This window comes from Petaurus breviceps, unplaced genomic scaffold (assembly GCF_028583685.1).
Source record: "Petaurus breviceps papuanus isolate PSGF00001 unplaced genomic scaffold, PetGlider_PUasm1.0 174, whole genome shotgun sequence".
NCBI lineage: Eukaryota > Metazoa > Chordata > Mammalia > Diprotodontia > Petauridae > Petaurus > Petaurus breviceps.
This window is the reverse complement of record NW_027185761.1, coordinates 26177234-26199201: the sequence shown is the minus strand read 5'-3', so window position 1 is coordinate 26199201 and position 21968 is coordinate 26177234. Positions and strand designations below refer to the sequence as shown.

At 43.2% G+C, this 21968-nt stretch overlaps 1 protein-coding gene across 5 annotated transcripts in view; it reads right to left on the bottom strand.

Moving 5' to 3' along the window:
* SRGAP3 (SLIT-ROBO Rho GTPase activating protein 3) overlaps positions 1 to 21968 on the bottom strand; it is a 299497-nt gene that overhangs the window by 70838 nt on the left and 206691 nt on the right. For all 5 annotated transcript variants that reach the window (XM_069084036.1, XM_069084033.1, XM_069084034.1 and 2 more), the window contains exons 5-9: positions 11506 to 11691; positions 8683 to 8811; positions 6605 to 6826; positions 3575 to 3676; positions 2108 to 2305 (exon numbers count right to left, since the gene is read on the bottom strand). In XM_069084036.1, the coding sequence (XP_068940137.1) occupies positions 2108 to 2305; positions 3575 to 3676; positions 6605 to 6826; positions 8683 to 8811; positions 11506 to 11691 (837 nt within the window). The remainder of the gene's footprint in view (positions 1 to 2107; positions 2306 to 3574; positions 3677 to 6604; positions 6827 to 8682; positions 8812 to 11505; positions 11692 to 21968) is intronic.

Here is a 21968-nt window from a genome sequence, read left to right as displayed (position 1 = left end):
TGGGTTTAAGTCTGATACATATTGGCTAGGTGAACTTGGGTAAATCATTTAACTTCTCAATCTCTCAGTATCTCTCTGAGACAGGAATTTTTAACCTGGGCTTCCATGAACTTGTGTTGGTTTTTTTTTTTAAATCCTGATAACATTTCCATATAACTGGCTTCCTTTGTGTTCCTATGAATTTCAGTTTATATATCTTAGATCATGACTCTAAGAAGGGACCCATTGGTTTCACCAGACTACCGAAGGGGGGTTCCTGACACAAAGTGGTTCAGTGCCCCAGCTCTAAGACTGTAAGTTCCAAAGGAAAAAAAAAAGGTGCAACCTGTATTGGCAGAGTCAACATGGGAGATCCTTCTACCAATAAAATTCCGTTCCTAGTCCCTGTCCTCTTGAGGAGAAAGGTTCCTTCAAAGTATAACATAGAGACAGTCTCAGAGTCTTGAACACCTGGGTTCAACTGTAGCGTCTGACACTGAGTAACTAGATGGTCCTAGGCAGATAGGCCACTTCCCCTATCAGAGTGTCTCTGCCTCCTCCCTCCTCCTCTTCCTGTATAACTTCTAGTCTCATAGAAGTATCTGGGGCACTAAAAAGTTAAGTCGCTTGCCCACGGTTCACAAAGATACTAAAATAAAAATAATTCCTATTATTGTTACTACTCAGCAGCTAACATTCATGAAATGTTTTAAGGTGAACAAGACGCTTTTCTCACAATAAACCTGTGTGATACGCAGGGCAGGTCTTAAATATTATTCTACATTTTCCAGATAAAGGAATCATGGCTCTAAGAAATTAAAACAATTTGCCCAAGGACACATGGCTAGGAAGAGGCCAAGCTGAGATGAGAAGCTGGAATGCTACCTCCCAGCTCGCTCCTTTCACCTACTAACCCCACTGTCTTTGATAGATGCAAGTCTATGCCCTGAAGGCCCAGTCTGTATTAGACTGATAACTATTTATCTATCATCACAGGAGCTGGCTCATTAGAGAATGTAAATAACGCTGGAGGCCGTGTTTTTCTATACCTGGGCTATCAATCAATCTGTGATACTCTCCCCGAATCTACCCATCACAACCCACCCAAGGCTGCACATGGCTTTTCCCACCTTCCCAGGACCAAGGAACCATGAAATTATGTAGAATCTCAGAGCTGGAAACAACTTCAGAACCTGCTATTCCAGGACTTTTATTTTTTCAGTTGGAGGAACCAAAGCTTAGGGAAGTCAAAAGGAATTGCCCAATGTAGGATCCATGAAGCACGTATGAAAAAACAAGTTGCCACTGCAGATTTCCAAGTGCTAACACATTTAAAAGTGTTATGGTGCCCTTGGAAACAGCTAAACAGCTAAATTAGGGGAAAATGAATTAGGCAGTAGCATCTAGATGCCCTTTGTCAATGACATTGGCTAATTCTGCCTTTCTCCCAGGACAGCTTATTCTTATTGGTGATCTATGCTAGAATCATAGAGTTAACTCTGCAAAGGACTTTTGAGATCATCTGGTCCACCCCCTTAATTTCATGGATGAGGAACAGAGGCCCAGAAAGGTTAAAGTGACTTGCTCCAAATCACACTCAGCCAGGATTCAAACAAAGGACCCCAATTCAGCATTCTTTCCACTGTTCCATGCTGACTGTCATTAACCAAGAAAATGAACCTTTAGGCGGCATCTCCAAATACCCCAACCAATGGGATAAAAATATTTTGGGTCTTCATATGTATAGCTGGAGATCTGACTGCCAATCCCTTTGGATGAACACATAGACTGTTCTCAAAGCACACAGTCCAATTCTACCATTCCACAAACAACCTGAGAGTTCTCTCATGAAGCCTGGCACCTTCCAGGACGATGCATTCTCATTCCAGCCTGCTCAACAAAATACTCAGGTCTTTATAGAATAACTCGTGAGTTGAAATGAATTTACCGAGTGGCAAGATTACCTCCACTTTACTAAAATCTCCATGCTCATTTTCTTCCCTCTTCATACCACACGCCAAGAGCAGGTACAGGTTCCCACTGGCTCAGGCTGCTCCCTCTATCCTCCTTTTCCCAATGTCCCTTCTCCAGAATTGGTCCATTGCTTCAGGCTCAGAATCCAACTTACCGTAAAATAAAACATTTCGGTTTCCTGCTGATTGGCTCTCCTCTTGGCAATGTTGATTTTGCTCATATAAGTCTCAGATGCAGCAGATTTGATTGATTCCGTGGATCGACTGTGTTGGAAGGCGTCAGAGACATCAAAGTCCTCCACTGTCAACATGTCCTGGAGGGTCTGCATGGTGGCATCCAGTGTTTTCCGGACCTGGGAGGAGGAGGAGGGAAGAGGTATAGTAACAATAATTCCATGGATTTCTCCAGTACCTTTCCTCCCACTGTTATTTAATTTCATCCTCATAATGTCCCCATAAGGAAACATAGAACCAGAGATTTAGGGCTGGAAGGGGCCTCAGAGAGCATCGATATCCAACCATGTCATTTTACAGATGAGGAAACAGGGACCTAAAGACTTTATGTAATTTGCCCAAAGTCACACAGCTGGTAAGAGACAGATCTTGGACTTGAACCCAGGTTCATTAAATTAGGCCCAAAGATATTAAGTGGTTTGCCCAAGGTCATATTATCCCCATCTTCCAGGTGAGGAAACTGAGGCACAGAAAAGCCAAGTAACTTGCCCAAAGTCACCCAGTTGGCTAGTGGTAAAACCTGGATCTCCTCACCTGGAATAATTTCCAAGCATAACTTAGATCAAAGGACAGCCTGAAATGTTAAGAACATGAGAGTAACTGGGGAAAGAGCCCATCAGGAAAAATTATTTAACTTTTTTTTTGAGGGTCTGTTTCCTCAAGTTGGACTAGACAGCCTCTGAGGTCCCCTCCAGCTCTGGATCTGATATGACATCACACTGCTCTGACATGGCACTGCTCTATGTCACACTGCACTATCAATGATGTCACACTGCCCTGTTATATACATATATATCACACTGCTCTATGATATGATATCACACTGATCTATGACATGATACTGCTCTATGATGTCACACTGCGCTATCAATGATGTCACACTGCTCTGTTACATACATATATATCATACTGCTCTATATGATGTCACCCTGATCTATGACATGATACTGCTCTATGATGTCACACTGTGCTATCAATGATGTCACACTGTTCTATTACATATAAATATATCACACTGCTCTATGACATGATGCCACAAAGCTTCTCATAAGAGAGAAGAGAATAGAAAGACACAATTTAGAGCCTCAGGAGAATTAGGCTTGAAAGCCACTGAATCTGAGCAAGGATAAGAATTGGGAAATCAAACAAAGCTCCTGCCTGAGGTTTGTTTTTTGTTTTTCAGTGTCCCAGAGATGTGGGGGAAGCTTGAACTTCATGACTGGAGGGGAAGGAGCATGTGTCATAAGCAGGACAAAACCAAGAAGAGACATGGAAACTCCCTAGGGGTAAACCTACTTTTCTGCTCCTGACTACATGGCATATAGACCCACCTGGTCCAAAATAACCTCAGGGAAGAAAACACACCAAAAGGGGAAGGGGCTTCTCACCTCTTCATTCTCTATCTTGAGGGTTGCTAGCCGTGATTGGAGCTGGTGGTAGCGCATGAGCAGCTCTGTCTGGACTGGTTGCTGGGCACTCACTTGGCACACCTGTAGGAGAAAAACCAAGTCAAGAAATAGGTCAAGGCCTTCCTCTTCCATCCCCAATACTGTCCTCCTTCCCTTCCTCAAGATCAGGAGAACAGAAGCCATAACACACCCTGGCACAGTGAAGGGAGAGCCAACCTTGGGAGTCTGGAAGTAGCTGTTCAGTTATGCAATCCTTTCAGTAACGTCTGACTCTTTATGACCCCACTGGGGGTCTTCTTGGTAAAGATACTGGTGTGGCTTGCCATTTCCATCTCCAGGGTTCAAATCCTGCTTCTGACACCTATTGGTTATATCGCCCTATTCAAGTTACAACTTCTCAGCATCCCCAGGCAACTCTTTATTTTATGTTTTCCCTCTTAATAGTATTTTATTTTTTCGAATTACATGTAAAGATAGTTTTCAACATTCACTCAAACTGTACATTGCAGAGCTCATGCTGATCTGTGCTGGTAGAAGGAAATTCCCCCCTTGGAAGCCTCTACCAGTAAAATCACAAACATAAACCAAAAAGGTCATGCCATAGTTCCTCTGGTCTGATACTCTAACCCTGACAGGGCAGGAAGAGCATGACAGTTGACCCTGATTTATTCCTCCAGCAGAGCAGGGAGATCGTTCTGATTTATCAGAACCCATAGAGCTGAGAGATCTTCCCTTAAACAGTATGAACTCACCACCCCCTTTTATGGCTCAATATCTACTCTACAAGGCTACTGTCAGACTCAAATAAGATAAAGTATTCTGCAAACTTTAAAGTTATATACACGCCTGTTATTGCTATTATCATATTATTACTTATAATGTTGCTATTATGATATAATACATGTCATACACATTATTAGAGAAAGTTTACAAGCAATGATATCATATACATTAATTTAGGTAAAATTTTCTCAATCAATTTATATTTTCAACCTTTCTCAATGCTTAAGGCAACCAGTCATAAATGTATTCCCTGGAGTGAAAAGCACAATCTCCTTCAAATGTTAAAATCAGAGAAATTTAGAGCTGAGAGGGGCCCCAGAGACCATTTAGTCTAAAACCTCACTGATGACAGAAGCAAGGCCTGAAATGTTCTGGTCCAAGGTCACAGAGCCAGTTGTTGACAGCCTCAAAGGGGCACTACAGCATAAAATAAAGGCATTTAAACTTTGGTGTGTTTCATAAATTCCTCTGGCAGTTTGGTAAAGCCTTTTTTCAGCATTATGTTTTTAAATGCATAAATTTCATAGGACTACAAAGGAAATCAATTATATTAAAATACAGTTATGAGGAAAAAAATTTTGAAGTTCACAGAACATTAGGTTCAGAATTCTTGGTATAGACTGGCTGAAGGCAGGGACAACTGGGTTCCTGGCCCACTTCTCCCAGAAGCTACCTCTGTGACCTTGGGCAAATCATTTCCTCATTACTGGCTTCAGGTTTCTCATCTGTAAAATAAAGGGGCAGAATAGTATAATCATCTACTTTGTAGTAATAATATCTTACTTCTGCTTAACATCTTATGCTTTACAAAGCATTTTATGGAGTTCATCTGAATATCAAGGTCAAAAGGCATTTAATAAATGTTTTCTGTTGATTGGTTGATGGTGTTCCCCACTGTTGATCTGACATCACAGTCAGCTTTGACAGCAACTGAAAAGAATGTGGAATAGTGGTATCCTGCATTCATCTGACCCATGGTACAGTGTATTGGGAGTTGGAAAGAATGGGTTCCAGGGTGAAACTCATGGGACCTGTTTCACTTCTGTTTCCTTATTTGTCAAATGAGGATGTGGGACTTTGATGACCTCCCATGTCCCTTTTAGCCCTAAACCATAACTCAGTTCATTCTCCCCATTTTACACCTAAGGAAACAGTGTCAGAGGGATAATAAACTGCTCAGAGTTATCTAGCTACTAAAAGGAAGATCCAAGACTTTAACCCAAATCTGTCCTCCAAATTCAGGTTTTCTCCACCACCACCCTCTTCAGACCTCGCTTCTCTAATTAGACCACTTTGTGGTCAGATATTCTGACTTCAATGACCTTTGATCCACACCCTACTGATTCTGCGGAAAACCGTGGCTCCAGTGTTTCAGAGTTTTGTGAACAGACTTCTCTAAACTTTGATAACATCCTTACTTTTCCTTGGAAACAGGTTTCCTGTCTGACAACAAGAGACAAGCTTCAAAAGCCCAATATGTCGGTCACTTTACTTCTCAGAAAAGCATCTCATTCACTAAGATAATTTGCTTTTCAATGGCTTGAAATTCATTATGTAGCAGCAATCTACATCCCCTGATTCCAAGAAATGGGCTCAGCTTTGGATTCTACTGTACCATTAGGGCCAGACTTCAAGGGCAGGATTCATGATGAAATGACATTCAGCCAAGGGAAGTCATGGCAAAGGTGAACATGGATAGGAAACAATAACAGAGCTCTCATTCCCACAATGGAAATTCTTCAGGGAATCTACTGATTGGGAAAGAATTTTGTCATGATAATCCCCTCTCCCTAAACTTGTAGGAAGTGAGAAAAATGACTCTTCTACCATCATCCCTTATACCAATTCCTTTATTGACATTACCATCACAAGATAACAGAAAGAGTTCTGGATTTGGAGTCAGGAGACCTGGGTTAGATTCCTGGATTTGCTATCTACCACTTGTTGACTGTATTCTAGTGGGGATTCTTTCAGGGGCGTGGATTGGACCAGAGGACTGCTAAGGTCTCTTTTAATTCTAAAATTCTTCTATTCTGACATTTAGTGACTTGTCCAGAGTCACACAAAGAATTAATGGCAGAGCTCAGAATAAGAACCCTATCAACCTCCCAGTCTCGTTGTCTTGGATGGATGGAAGAGAGAAAATGGAGAAGTTCCAGGGCATGTGCCCCCAGGTAGTGATGGTAGATGGCAGTGTCCTTGGGAATTCTGGGCCAGGTGTCTTACCTCATCTCCCATGTGGGGCTGGAACTCAAACTTGAGTGGTGGACAGAAGACTTGGTTACACATGTCCATGACCGTGTGCTTGTCACTCCTAGCATCTAGGTTGTCCACTGCATTTTCTATGACATCCAGCCCCTCGTGGCGAGAGGTCTCCAAGTTATATTCAGCTGAGAGGTAGGTCCTGAAGGTTCGGGCCAGACTGGTGTGAAAGCCCAGATCACAACACTTAAAGACAGAGAAGAGCCAAAACCAGAATGGTCAAGGGACAACAGTGGTTTCCATTTACGGTACAATAAGTAGGCCCCAGGAGAGCTCCGTAAGTAAACACTTTCACATGCAGTGAATTTTTGAAGCCCACCTCAAACATAAAACCAAAGGCCAGTTCCCAGTCTACTTTCTTAGAGAATTCCAGGGTGTCTAAAACCTGGGTGGGAGAAAGAAGAAGGAACAAAGGTCCATTCAACTCCATTCTTTCTTCTGCAAGAAGGGAAAGGTTTGGAGCGGAGGAAAAGAGAGAGGATCTGAACAGGGTCTCCTGAAAGACAAAGGCATATACTTGCCAGGAACCCTCCTCACACGCTGGACAACAAGATTTAGCTTCTTTCTCCTCTCCACATGGGCAAGAACAGTCCATCCCCAAGTGCACTAGAACCCAGAACCCAGATATTCTCCATTTCAGTCAGGAACATACCAGAGCCCGACAGGTAAGATCAGTTAGTCAAAGTACATCTACTGAGGAGCCAGCACATCCAAATCACCATGCCTAGCAAAGTGGGAAGCAAGTGCAAAAGAAATTGTTTCTGCTTGAAACCAGCTTCCAAACAGGATATTCCTGTCCTTTGATGCCCAGCTGAAGCCTTCCTGGAGGGTGCCCATTGACACTAAACTCTCCCTTCCCTAATTCCTTGGTGGCTTACGTACTATCATGCAAAACTAGCACTTTGATAGATTATATCCAATTCTCTCACTCTTCACACCGTATAATTTGACATATTAGGATAGTATATAAAGGCAATATATCTTTTTATGCCTAGGTATGGGCTCTGAACTTTGATTTCATTGGTTGGGAGCTCCCTAATGGGGAAACTCCACCCATCAATAGAGGAAGGCACCTTCTTTGTAAATGACATTGTTTACAGAGTTGTCTAGAACAGGGGACAGTTTAGTGACTGGTCCAAGAACACAACCAGTGTGTGTTAGAGGAAAGGCTTGAAATCAGGTCTTTCTGGCTTCAAGGCTGGTGTGCCATTCACCCTGCCATGATGCCTCTGTGTGGTTGTATGAGAGTGTGTCTATGTGTGTGCGTGTGTGTGTGTACATACACATATACAGGGTGTTCCAAAAGTCCAAGTTCAATTCTAAGCTTTACTAGCTATACCTTGTATACTGTAATATTAAATACTATTTATATAGTGTTTTATGTATGTTATCTTATTTGATCTTCACAGTAACCCTGTGAGGTAGATGCTATTATTATTTACCCATTTTACAAATGAGAAAACTGAGGCTGAAGACAGTTAAGTGCTGTGTAGCTAGTGTTTGAGGCAAGATTCAAACTCCAAGTCCTATACTCTATTCCCTGTGCTACTATTTATATAATTACATTTTTAATATGTATAAAAATATTTTATGTGTATACATACGACATATACATACATACATATGTGTGCATATGAAGCTAGCTTCCTTTGTATTTCCCTTGCACCTAGTATGTATGTTTAGCAGATGATTAGTACTTTTAGATACATACACACACAAACACACATCCCAATGTACACATATAAACACAGACAATATGGTCACCAAAGACATGCTTGCCATGCATACCCATGAAAATTACACTTACTTATTCTAGAGGCATATATCCATTCACACCCTGACCCTGGACCCAAATTCCCAGGCTCCTCTCATACTGGACCATGTGCCAAAGACAAACCGCTTCTGACCAGCCCTCCTTCCGAATCTCCAGGCTCTTGGGTCTCTCAGAGCAGATCTCAGCAAAGGCCCAAGGAGTCTATGTGACTGGCCAGTTCTACATGTCATTTGGTGCCAAGTAAGCGGGGAGTGAAGCAGGGACTTACGTCGATCAGATCAGAGACATCGTGGATGTAATATTTGCTGATAGCTGCATTGGTGGCCGCTAGGTTCAGCAGATAGTCATTCCGGGCCTTGGTGCACTTCAGCTTATTTTCCGAGTACTTGGCCTGCCTCTGCAGAGGGACACAGACAGGACACAGATCCCAGTTAGCCTGTGGCTTGCTCAAAGCTGAGGTTCCGATTTTTCTCCCAGGGATCAAACCTGGCCCAGGAAGAGCAACTGCTCCCCAGGCCTGGCTTTATGCTAGGGCAGCCCAGACAGAGAGGAGATGTGGTACCCACTCAAACCTCAAGCCCCATCCTGAAAAGGACAAAGGGAAAAGGTTCTTCCTAGTACAATCCCAATTAAGTTCTAATTCCTTTAACCTTTCCCTAGAAAGACAACCTTCCAACATTTTAATTAACTCTGAAGCTCTTCTCTGACCTCCTTTCCTCCCCGTTAAGTGTCTGCATGTTACTTCAGATCTGAAAAGCCTAGAACTAGGCAGCCAGACCCAAGAGATGGAGCAGATCAGTTAGGGAGCCTTCTTGAGGAGCACCTTGCATTCTATCAGTCATCGCTGCTATCCTGTGGCATACTTGCTATGACCTATGTGACGCTCTTGTCATCCCGGTCTCCAGAGACTGGATATACCCTGGGGATCATCTAGCCTAAGAGCTTTTGTTTGACAGATAGAGAAACTGAGGCTCACACATTCTAAGTGATTTGCTCAAGTTCACACAGAAAATCTATACCAAAATGAGGTCTATCCAAATGTCCTACCTCCTGACTACCAGTCTAACACTCTCTCCAACATGTGATACTTCACAGTTTTTAAAGGGCATTCTTACAAAGAACTCTAAAGGCATAGTGTGTAAGCATTACCATCCCCATTTAACAGATGAGAAGATGGAGGGTGAGAAAAGTGGCTTGCCTAAGCTTACCAGCTACTAGGGCCTATATGGAATAGGAACTTGAACCCTGGTCTCCTTATTCTGGAGATATAACTAACATCAACATATATATATATATTCAGTATCCTATCAATTATTATATTTTATTTATTAATTCTATTAATATAGAATACAATATATTGTATATAATGTAATATACTATATATCATATTTTATTATTATTTTTTGCAACTGGGGCAAGTAGCATAAAATGCCCCTTCAGCCACTGCCTAGGAAAATGACAAACTGATCAAGGAATGCGGGTGCTGGCTAGGGAAGTGTGACTACAGCTACACAAGACCACCTGGTAAGGGAACTCTGACCTAATTATTCTCGATAACTAGGTACAAAGATTGGTTGTTTCTACACTGCAGAGGAACTGCTGAAGCCATCACTAAATGTCACTGCCCTGGGAAAAAGCTCCAGTGACCACACCCTAGTTAGGGGTTCTGGCTAATTCCCAAGCCAGTGTTCCTTTTGTCACAAGACACTACCTGCCTGGTATAAACTCTAGTGATCTCTGCCTCCTTGCACTCCTTCCTCATAATCTGTCCATTTGCTTCTGGTTGTGTTTCTAAGTCATTAAGGCCTTGTTAAATTTTAATCCCACTGTCTGTGTTGCTTCGTCTCCATGAGGAACAATCACAATAGCTCAGGTTTAAATAACACTTCAGAGCTCACCAAGAATTTTTCCCCCAATGACCCTAACCTCTGGCCCCAGCTGACCCTCCCAGCCTAGTTATACACTGTTCCCCTATCTGCACTCCATGGCCTTCCTGCTGCTCCGCACAATCTCCTCCTGCCCTTCCTCATCCCCCTCCCGAAATCACTGTGTATGTATCTTGCATGTGTTCCACATATACTTACTTTTGTACATGCTTCCTCTCCTCACAGATTATAAACTCCTTGAAGGCAGGGGCTATAATTTTTTTTTCCATCTTTGTATTCCCAGTACCTAGCAGAGGGCCTTACACATGTTAATCCCACCTTGTTCAGTGATTTTTCAGTAGAGTCCAAGTCTTTGTGACCCCATTTTTTCATTTTCTTGGCAAAGATATTGCAGGGGTTTGCTATTTTCTTCTCCAACTCATTTAACAGATGAGGAAACTGAAGCAAATGGGGGCAAGTGACTTTTCCAGGGTCACACAGCTAGTACATGTCTGAGGTTGGATTTGAACTGAGGTCTTCTAGGCCCAGTGCTTTATCCATTATACCCCCTAGCTGCCTTACACAAAGCAGGTGCTTAATAAATAAATGTATGTTGGTCAATGGAAGGCAAGGGTAGCTCTGTTTTTGTCTCTGTATGCCTAGCACACAACGCACGGTAGACATAGGCATTTGATTGATGCTTGTTGGCTGATTTTTGACACAAAAGACTGGTTTGTTTTTCTTTTTAACCCCGTGCCTATCATTGTGCTTTGCATATAGTAGACACTTAATAAATGCTTGTTGTATGAATGTGTTGAAGCTAATGGTATAGGAGTCAAGAAGTCTAATCATCTCAGTTTGGGGCTTAAAAGTCCCTGAGAATGCATTCATCACCAGGCACCCTGTCCTACTCTGGAGCCCAAGCCGATCCCCTCACCCCTGGTGAGCACGTAATGCCACACTGGGCTGCTAGTCAGGGTCTGAGGGCAGCTGTACAGCTGCTGATATGTTCCCAGCAGTAATCATAAGCTGCTGACTTGGCCTGAACTGGGCAGAGGCAGAGGGGCTCTTCTGCCTCCCCTGCTTGTAGAAGATGGGCAGCCTTGCCCGCTGCTCGACACCACCTCTGTGGGTGCTTGGAGGAGAGCAGGAGGTGCCTGCTCCCCTTGGGATGGCCCTTCCTGGGGGCCTCAGCCCTCCCTCAGAAGCAACCCCCTGCCACCTGCCTTCTCCTTCATCTTCTCCATCTTCTTGACGGAGCTCCTGCGCTGTGGTCTGTCTTCGTGCCGGAGCAGATTCATCCCAAGGTCCCCCGACTTGTTGAACTGTTTCTCCTCTTGCTTCTCGGCCTCTTTTAACTTGCTCTCGGCGCTAAGGCTCTCTGCGTGATACATGTGATAGGTTTTCATGACCTAGGACACAGAAACGAGGAAAAGTCAACATCCCACCATTCTTCCTGCATATTTTCATGTCTCTCTTCTACAGACCCTCAATTCCAATTGGAGACATCTTCCCCCTGTCCCCACACAGGTCATGTTCACTTCTAACTCCATGCTATTCTACCCACCTGCAATGCTTTCCTCTACCCCAGGGGTGGGGAACTTGTGGCCTTGAGGCCACACATGGCACTTGAGGACCTAGACGACCACGTGTGGCCTCAAGGCCGCAGGTTCCCCACCCCTGCTCTACCCCATCTGCTTACCTTCTAATCATATCCTTTCCATCTTTCCAGGCTCAGCTCAAGTCACCACTCCAGCCCACAGCAACTTTTCCTACTGCTGACCTCCTTTGCTTTCTGGCTATACTTCATGTAAAACAAATTATATTTCTAATTTTTCTTCCATACATTCAAGGCTTGTTTCCCTAAGAAGAATGTAAGTTCTATGAAGATACCAAACCTAAAATTTTTCTTGTTTCCCCTAGAGCTAACCACAGGGCCATGCACAAAGTAGCTTAGCTCTGTTACTTGAAATATGGGTGACCTTAGGCTTTGGTTTCCTAACTATAAATTAACAGGGTTAGATGAGATGATCCCCTTGTAATTCAAGATCTATGAGCCTAGTAATGTCTTCTAGGCCTGCCTCTTAAGACAAGGGAGTATTTGAAGGACTGCAGTGGATACCACCCTTTGGGAACCAGATTGGGGATTGAGACCTACTGCTTTGCAGAGATCTTGCCAAGCGGTTTCACTTTCTAGACAACTTACAGTTGTCTAGAGACAGGATGACAAAATATCCCAAGGCTTGCCCAACCCAATCATGCCAACCACATACAGGCTAATTCCTGGAGATTCTGTGAATAAAGATCAATAAATCATGTTCTTTCGCTGCCCCCTACAGAGCTGGGAACCTCTGAGAGGATTCTGGGACCCTCACAACAAATCCTGGAGTGTGAGCAAGAGCCCTGAGAAGTCCTTGCCTCTGAAGGAGACAGGTAAGTTGGTGGAACAAGCTCTGTGCACTCAGCCTCTGGCAGTTACAGACCCAAGAGCCCCACAAGGGGTAGGGGATGCTAATCTCTGCCTCTTACCCAATCTTCTGCCCTCCTCTCCTCGGTCCATAACCCCTCCCGCATGCCTTACAAGGAGTGGCTGCAGTCTCCTCTACCTCTTTGCAAGGCAGGAAGCTTGTGTACGCTCCATTCTACCCCCCATGGAAACACTACAGATGTAATTCCTTCCATCCCCAAACCCCTCAAACACAAGAGATTAGATTAAGGGGTGGGTTCTGATCATCCCAGTACATTTGGAGAGAAAACAGCACATGTGCTGTTCTCGCCTAATGTGCTCTTAGTCACATCATCTTCTTTCATCGTCTGTCTCCGGGACTTTAAATATTTGGTTTCATGTTGTGCCGAGATGGCAGAAATGTTCTGATCTATTTGAGAAAGCAGACTATGAGGCTAATTGCTTAGATGCACAGCTGGGAGTACAGAGGGCTATGGAGCTATAACTCAGGGCTGCTCCTCATCACAGGGGTGCCATCAGTGGGGGCAGGGAGCCTGGGCAGTGTCTGATTATGGGCAACATCTGGACAGAACCCCCATGGGGACTGCAAGGGTGGCTTGTTCCATGATGTGAAAATACAATGTCGCCTGACTTTGAAGGAGCACAGAGCATAGGCACTTGGGGGGCCGGGTAGTGTATAGGAACACAGGAGAACCTTCCAAGCCATTCTGCCCTGTGGTGCCCCAAAACTGGGCTATAACAAATATCCATTAAGTGTGTGCACTGTGCTGGGCACTGGTGGTGTGGGGGGGGGTCGGGAAGGAATTTAGATTCTGGGGAAGAATGGGAGGTGGTTACACAGATAAGTATCAAGCTGATCATTAGAAGAGATTGTTACTGCTGTTTGTCCTTTGTTCTCGAAGAGGACCATGACATCAGGAAGATGATGTCATGACTTGGAAGTGGATTGGATTTAAGTGAGGCAGGGCTGTGCAGAATCACCTGCTTTACCCTCTTCTCCAGAGCCATCTGGGTCTAGAGACAGGATACAGATCAGAACAGACTGGAGATGGGCAGGAACACTAACACCTGGAGGAATCAGAAAAGGCTTCCCACAGGAGAAAGCTTGGGTTGGGCGTTGAAGAAAACAAAGGATCCTAAGAGGAAGCATGGAGAGCAAGTGCATTACAGGTTTGAGGGCACAGCCCGGGCAAAAGGACTGGCAGCAGACAGAATGCCAAGTTTAAGAAACAGCAAATAAGTCGGTGTGTCTGGAACACAGAATGCACAGGAGAATGATATGCAGCGAATCTGGAAAACTTGGTTGGAACTGGATTCTGAAGGGCCTCACATGCTGAGATGAATGAATTTTATTTTATTCTAAAGGTAAGTAGAAACCACTCGAACTTCCTGAGGAAGGGAGTGCCAAGGTCAGCCTTAGCTTCAGAAAGATTATTCTGGGCTATGGGTAGAGAAAGGGTTAAAGAGAGGGAGAGGCAAGCAGACAATAGTCCAAATAAAAACCTGTTGCAACCATCCAAGTAAAAACAACTGAACTCCCCTCACCTGTGGCCATATGAGTAGAGGGAAGAAAAAAGATCCCAGAGATATTGCAGAGGTAAAATCAATAAGACTTAGCAACTAATTGCATAGGGATGGTGAGGGAGAGGAAAATGATTCCAAAGTTGCAAATCTAGACAACTGGAAGGATGATGGGGCCTGGAAAGAAAGTGAGAAGTGTGGAGGAGGGATAAATGTGTGAGTGGGGGAAGGCACTGAGTTCTGTTTGGGACATATGGAAAACATTCAAAGGCACAGATTTCTCTTTCTAGAGGAGAGAGATGGAATAATGAAAGTCTTTCCACAAAGAATACAATTAATGTTGAAGAGTAGAGACTGACTGGGAAAGAGCAGGGAGTGAGTGCAGGGGCACAGATGATCTCCAACATCAGCTATTCTAAAAATTATTCCTATTTAACTAGCATGAGTTGTTTGTTCATTCAGTCAGTCTTTCGTTTATTGTAGCGATAGCATGTGACTGCTCCAATTTACCAGGCTGATACTCAAATGAATGGACATTGAGTATCTAGTAACTTAAAAAAACGGAATTATTCCAATAGGATGAAGGGGAAGGCCCACATGGAATTAAACCTTTTCCAGGAATAATCCACAAAAAACATACTCCACAAACAGTAATTGCTGTTTACCCTTCATTCTAGAAGAGGACCAATGATATCAGGAAGGTGATGTCTTGACTTTTAGGTGAAATGAATTTAAGAATCATAAGTTGCACTATCATGCACCAGTGAGTGGAATTCAGGTTGAGGAATAGGCCCAACGGTGTGCCAAAGTCAGCTCCAGGGCTAAGGAGAACCAATTGTTAATTAAAAAAAAGTTACGCCTCAGAAATCAACAAACACAACAAATCAGGGCTTGATTTATTGTTTTGATTGTCTAGACTTAAGAATGTGATAAAGAAAATTAAAATTCAGAGCAAACTTAAAAGTTTGTCTTGTATACTTTTTTTTTAGAGAATCAGTTGTTAAATGTTTAGCAACAGACCCCTGGCTATAGGGAAATAGAGTTATCACACCGAATCCATGATTTAACATTTTATTTGTCCAACAAGTCTTCAGTTAACCAGCAAGTATTTACTGAGTTCCAATTGTGTTCTTGGCCCAGTGCTCAGAGACAAGGTGGTAGTACAAAGACAAGTGTCCCCTGGGGACACTCCTCCACGTCCCCAGGATCTTGCATTGTTCTTAGAGAAGTAAAATTTATATAGTGAAACAATTAGTGAAATGTAATTAAACAATGTATGAACATGGACCCAGATCACTTCCTTGTTGAGGCAATGATACACTGCAGAAGGAAATGGCAAACCACTCCAGTATCTACACCAAGAAAACCCCATAGACAAGTATCAAATGCTAAAAGAGACGACGTCAGAAGCCGAGCCCCTCACTGTTGGAAGGCGTACAACCCTTGGTAGGGCACACTTCAGGAGATGGTGGGGGACAGAAGGGCCTGGTGCGCCATGGTCCATGGGGTCATGAAGAGTCAGACAAGAATGAATGACTAAACAACAATAAACATGGACCAGACCCTTCACCCTTCTGATCTCCTCATCTGGCATGAATACAGAGCTAAAAGAAAGGCAATGTGGTAAAACAGAGAAGAAGCTGGACTCAAGTCAGAAGATCTGGGAGGTGGGACACTTGACTTAAATCTCTGAGGCCAAGTGGCTCTTAGAAGGTAGGAGGTCCAACTTGTCTCTATTTAGTCTAGCCAAGAAGACCCAAAACAGTAACCTCCTCAAGCTGTGAAGTTTTACTGACTCCCCCAACCAATGGGGAGGGGTTGGGGAGAGCTGGCTTGCCCACCAATAAACCCTAGAACTCCACATCAGAATTTATGAATCTGAAACCACTCCCATCTCATCAAGCTAGGCCTTTTCTGCTCATCCAAAATCCATTACTCTCATTTATCAACAACTCCCTCAAGCAAACTCAGGTTGGGTGTGTCTTGGTTCCTTTAGTAGGATTATTAAATAACTCCACAGGTTTCCATGCTCTAGGGAATAAACACATGGCCACAACTGACTCATAAAGTGAATTTCTACAAATCAAGTAAGTTACATATCATACAGAAATCAACCTCCTTTACGGTGGTGACTGACTAGATAAAATGCTGCTTACTAATGTGGTTAGAGAGTAACTCACTTTACCACTGCAATAGTTAGGTGCTTGTAAATTCTGGAACATAAATAAGGATATTCAGAATCTAAAGTGATAACCTTCTCCCGCCCCATCACTACTGATTTTTTAAAAATCAAAACACTGGAATCCTAGAATATTTGATCTGGAATGACAGAATCACAGAACGTTAGACCTGGAAAGTACCTTGGAGGTACAGTTGCCCCATTTTTTAGATGAGAAAACCATGGCCCAGAGAGGTCAGTTTACTTAGCTAAGGGCAAACAGCTGGAACAAGAATTCAGGCCTCCAGGGTCTCATCCTCTGTTTTTTCCACTACCACTCTATGCAGTCTCCCAAAGGGTATTAATTCTGACATGCCAGGAACAATCACATACCTTAGCAATAATCAAGTCCAGCCCTCCTATTCTACAGAGGAGGAAACAGAAGTCTGGGAAAGGGAACTGAATCACCCAAAGGGGCACAGAGTAAGAGACTACAGTGTTCATCTTCTCTCTCCCAGGCTAATGCTACCACCATAGCATTTCACTGTTGGTCAAGACCTGGGATTTCATCTGGGTAAGAACTCCACGTTGAAAAGGCCCTCCAGTGCTGTGGCTTGGGATCCTAGAGAGTAGCCTGGGGAGACTGAGAGCTTGGAGAGGTTAAGGGACTTTTTTTACTTGTCCCGAAACTAGTATTGCCCCATATTTACAGCCAAGGTCTACTTGACACCATCCACTACATCTCACTACTTCTCCTATAAGAATTCCTCCTAGCAGACTGGATCATCTCTCCTAGAGACAGAGACCATTCCCACTTTTCATGGCTTCCTACTGCACTAATCCACTGATTGGAAGCTCCCTCAGAGCCCCTCTGCTTCCCTTACTGCCAACCTGAGCTGCTCATTCAGCAGCTTCTGCTCAAAACGTGTCCAAAGAGCCAAGAACACTTGGCTAGCATTTCATCTTATTACTTACTGTACATGAACCACCTAGAAGCAAAACCAGGTTGCTGCAGATGGAAAGAGATCCCAGTCCTATGCCAAGAACATGTTCACCTACTTTCCCATGTTCTAATTCCCCATGTAATTTCCAGGAACCACTATGGTGAAAGCATTAACTCAAGTTCTGAATTCTTGCCATGATCTGAAGAATAAATGCATAGCAGCAATGCTGGTTTGTAAAGTGAATGCCACAAATAAAACAAGTTACATACTGTACAGAAACCAACCTCCTTTTCTGTGGTGACTGGCACTATGAAGATGCTGTTTACTCGTTTGGAGTTGTGGGTTAAAGGACATTACCTCCACCAAGGGCTTTCTGCTCACCTAGAACTCATTCCCTGCCCTATCACAAATTCATTGCCACTCCCAGCCCTATCAATGCTGGTCATTTCTAGGCCATTCCCATATACAGCTACAGACACCATGTGCAGACCCAAGAACAGACAGAGAACTTAGGAATGACCACACCTGTGGTGAGCTCCAAAGGAAGCCGTTCTGCCCATCTGGAGACAGCTACATGACAGTTATTACAAAACCTACCAACATTATGCTTCCCAGTGTTTTTTGTTCCTCAGATCCCTTTCAACAGCAGCAACAACAAAAAGTGATGTCAATTCCTAGAATAATTTAATATGCAACACATAATATTCTTCAATTATTTAGTGCTTATTCTTATTAAGTTGTTTCATAGCTGACTCTTCATGACTTCATTTGGGGTTTTCTTGGCAAAGATACTGGAGTGGTTTTCCATTTGCTTCTCTAATTCATTTTACAGATGCGGAAACTGAGGCAAACAGGATTAAGTGACTTGCTCAGGGTCACAGAACTAATAAATGTCTGAGTCCACATTTGAACGCAGGACTTTCTGAGACTTTGGGTTCAGCAGTCTATCCACAGCACCACCATTAAAAAATTGTTTTAGCTAGAACTCCTTGTACTATCAGTATAGCAAATCCCAAAGGGCTGGGAATGATTGTAGTAAAGAATGACTCTGGTATTAGCCATTGAACTTAGTCATCCTCTAAGTCAGGAGTTCTTAACTCAAGATGTCTGAACTTAGATTTTGTGTTGTTGTTTTTAATATTCCAATAAATATTTCAATATAACGATTTTCTTTAAAATTCTATGTATTTTATGCATTTAAAACCATGATTCTGAGAAGAGGCTTCAAAACTTTCAAAGGAATACATGACACCAAAAAAAAGTTGAAGAATTTCCACTTTAAGAGGTGATTTGCATAACTGCTCCTGAGGGAGATCATGCCAGGGAGCTGGGGTTTATACTCATCCTGCTGAGGAATTCTACCCCTTCCATGTCTGGTGGCCAGGCCTCCCTTTTCACCATGCTGTGACTATGGCATTTCCCTCTGACTTGTATCCTAGGCAATGGTCCAGAAGAAAAAGCATCTTATTTTTCAAATCCATAGGAGAATGGGATTCTTCTACAGACATCAGCTTGCCTGTGCGAATCTGTGCAGGGCTGGAGAAATCTAGAGGCAGCCATGAGTTTGCCAAATTACCAGGGATCAATAGTCAATGATAAGAACTAACTCATAAACTTGTCTTACAGTGGGTATGCCTTTGAGCTTCTTAACTCCTGTCAGAATCTATTTTTCCCTCCCCGTAAAATAGGGATAATAATAGTACCATCTCACAGGGTTACTGTAATGATTAAATGAAGTAACATATGTTAAACAGTTTACAAACCATAAATCACCATATAAATGTTGGTTATTATTACTATTTTGCCAGTGAGGCACACCCCCCTTTGCTCAATCATTCTTCTGCTCTGTGCAAGGAGCATGGTTCCACTGAGTCAAATGGCCCTGCCCAATAATTTCTTTTTCACCTTTGGTTTCATAGATATGGAGAACTCCTGTGTGGGAACTCCCTAGTTAGAAATTGATAGGTGACTTATGGACTTTTATAACTGCCTTGGGAACTGAAACAATAAATAATTTGTAACATAGTATGTGTCAGAGATAGGACTGGAATCTAGGCCTTCCTGAGACCTAACCACTACACCACATTGCTTCTCTATCCCATAATTAGGGCACAGGGATGTAGGGATAATGCTCTATCTATGCAAGTTTTCTTGCTATATTTATTGTTAACAGGTTCTTTTCATTAGAACCCTCTAGGACAGCTGGTACCAATGAATGAGGAGTAGGGCTAAGAAATGAACAGGAGAAAGGGAAGGCATTTGGGACACAGTACAGTGATTTCAATGATCCCAGGCCAATCACCCAACACAAAATCCCATATTATTTTAGACCTTTATTTTTCTGAAGTCACAGTTCTAAGACTGTGGATCACAGATCACCATAATTCCTGAAGAATCAGAATTACAGGTGAGCCAAAGGGCAGTGGAAGCATGGTGTATGTAAGTAGGCTGAGGGACTCCAATAGTCACATGTGTTGAATAAGCAGTGCAAGACATGCCACCCAAAGAATGTAGGGCCAAAAAATGAGGCAGGGCCAGAGAGGCACCAAGAGCAAGCCATAGCAGCAGATGGACAGTCTGAGAGTCAACTCATATCCAAGGAATCTTCAGAACAGAGAGAACAGCCACTTACATATTAAGTGGATGTTGGGTGGGGGACATGGACCAGAATCAGACAGGATAAAAAGGCAAGGATGGGCTACAGAAGCACAGTACATAGAAAGCTGGGTCAAAAGTCAGAAATTCTGAGTTCAAATCTGGCCTCAAATACTTACCAGCTGTGTGACCTGGGCAAGCTACATAATCTCTGTCTGCCTCAGTTTCCCTAACTATAAAACAGGGATCATAACAGTACTTCCCTCCTAGAATAGTTGTAAAAATTAAATGATATATTTGTATTATTATTACTACTACCATATGGCCCTACTACGCGCCAGGCACTTGGCACAGTGGCACATAGTAGGGACTTCATGTTTGTTCCCTCCACTGCCCCTCCTTTTTGTAGGAGAAAAGCCTTTACAGAGACCCAAGTCAAGGATTAAAGAGGAATCATGTCATTTATTTCATCCTTTATCTGCCATCAGAGCAGGTGATATCTTGGATCCATTAGAATACCCAAAGATTAGTGATGAGACCAATATCTAGGCGGTACAATTGACAGAGTGTTAGTCTTAGAGTCAGAAAGACCTGAGTGTGAATCCTGCCTCGGACTCTTAATAACTGTGTGACCCTGGACAAGTCATTTAACCTTTGTCTACCTCGGTATCCTCATCTTGTAAAAAGAGGATAATAATAATAATGCACCTGCCTCACAAGGTTGCTGAGATAATCAAATGAGACTATATATATATAGTCCTTTATAAACCATTATTAGCTCTTAACAATACCTATGAATGTTCACTTAGATTTAGATCTCGCAGACAAGTGCTTGAATAAAAACTCCACTTTTGCCCGCAGTTTGAGCATGCCAATTCACTTCTCAGGGACAGCTAGATGGCACAGTGGATAGAGTGCTGGGCCTGGAATCAGGAAGACTCTTCTTCCTCAGTTCAAATCTGGCCTCAGACACTTCCTAGCTGTGAGTCACCCTGGGAAAGTCACTTAATCCCATTTGCCTCAATTTCCTCATCTGTAAAATGAACTGGAGAAGATAATGGTCAACCTCTCCAGTATCTCTGCCAAGAAAACCCCAAACTAGATCACAGAGAATAAGACACAACTAAAAGGGCTGAACAACAATTTGCTTCTCAAGCCACAGTTTCTTTATCTATACAATGAGGAAATTAAACTAGCTGCTCTCTAAGGTCTCTTCCAGTACTAAAGCCAATGGTCATGTAATTATAGCAAGGGTGACCTAGAGATGTGTCATTAACCTACTCAATGATGATCAAAGAGAGGAAGGAATGAGAAAGCATTGCTGGGTACAGGCCCTCACCTCACGCAGTTTACATTTTAATAGGGAAAGCAACACACAAAGGGAAGCGGTAGCCGTGGAAGGATGCTTTGTGTATATGGCAACATTTTTTGAAAACACGTTGATTATTAATAAATCTATGTTGATATTTATGAAAAAAAACAAAAGGCATCAAGAAAATATATTCTTAAAAAAAAGACTTGGGAAACAGTTGGGGGCAGAGTCAATATGGCAGAGTAGAAACAGGACTTCAGTGCAGCTCCAGCTTCCACCTCCTCCAATTCATGTAAAAAATGACTCTAGAAAAACTTTGAAGATACAGAACCCATAAAATGACACAGAGAAACTAACCTCCCACTGAGGGCAGCCCAGCAGGCTTGCAGGAAGCAGCCAGCACAGCGCTCTGGGAGCCAAGCCCTTGAGCCCTGCTTGAGCCCAAGGTTTTAACCTCAGGGTGGCCTGACCAATCACTGGCTGGAGGGCTTCAGATAAACAGCAGCTGTGGTGGTTTCCAGAATTATCAACCCATAGATGCTAAGGACAAAGTGAGAGGTCAGTGCAGTGTGGAGTTTGGGAACATGGGAATTCGGGAGTGTGGTCCAGTCTTTGCCCCCAGGGCGAGAAGCAGCTGAGGCTCCACAGCTACCCGTCACGTGGCTGCTTCAGAACTCCTGATCTGCAGATTG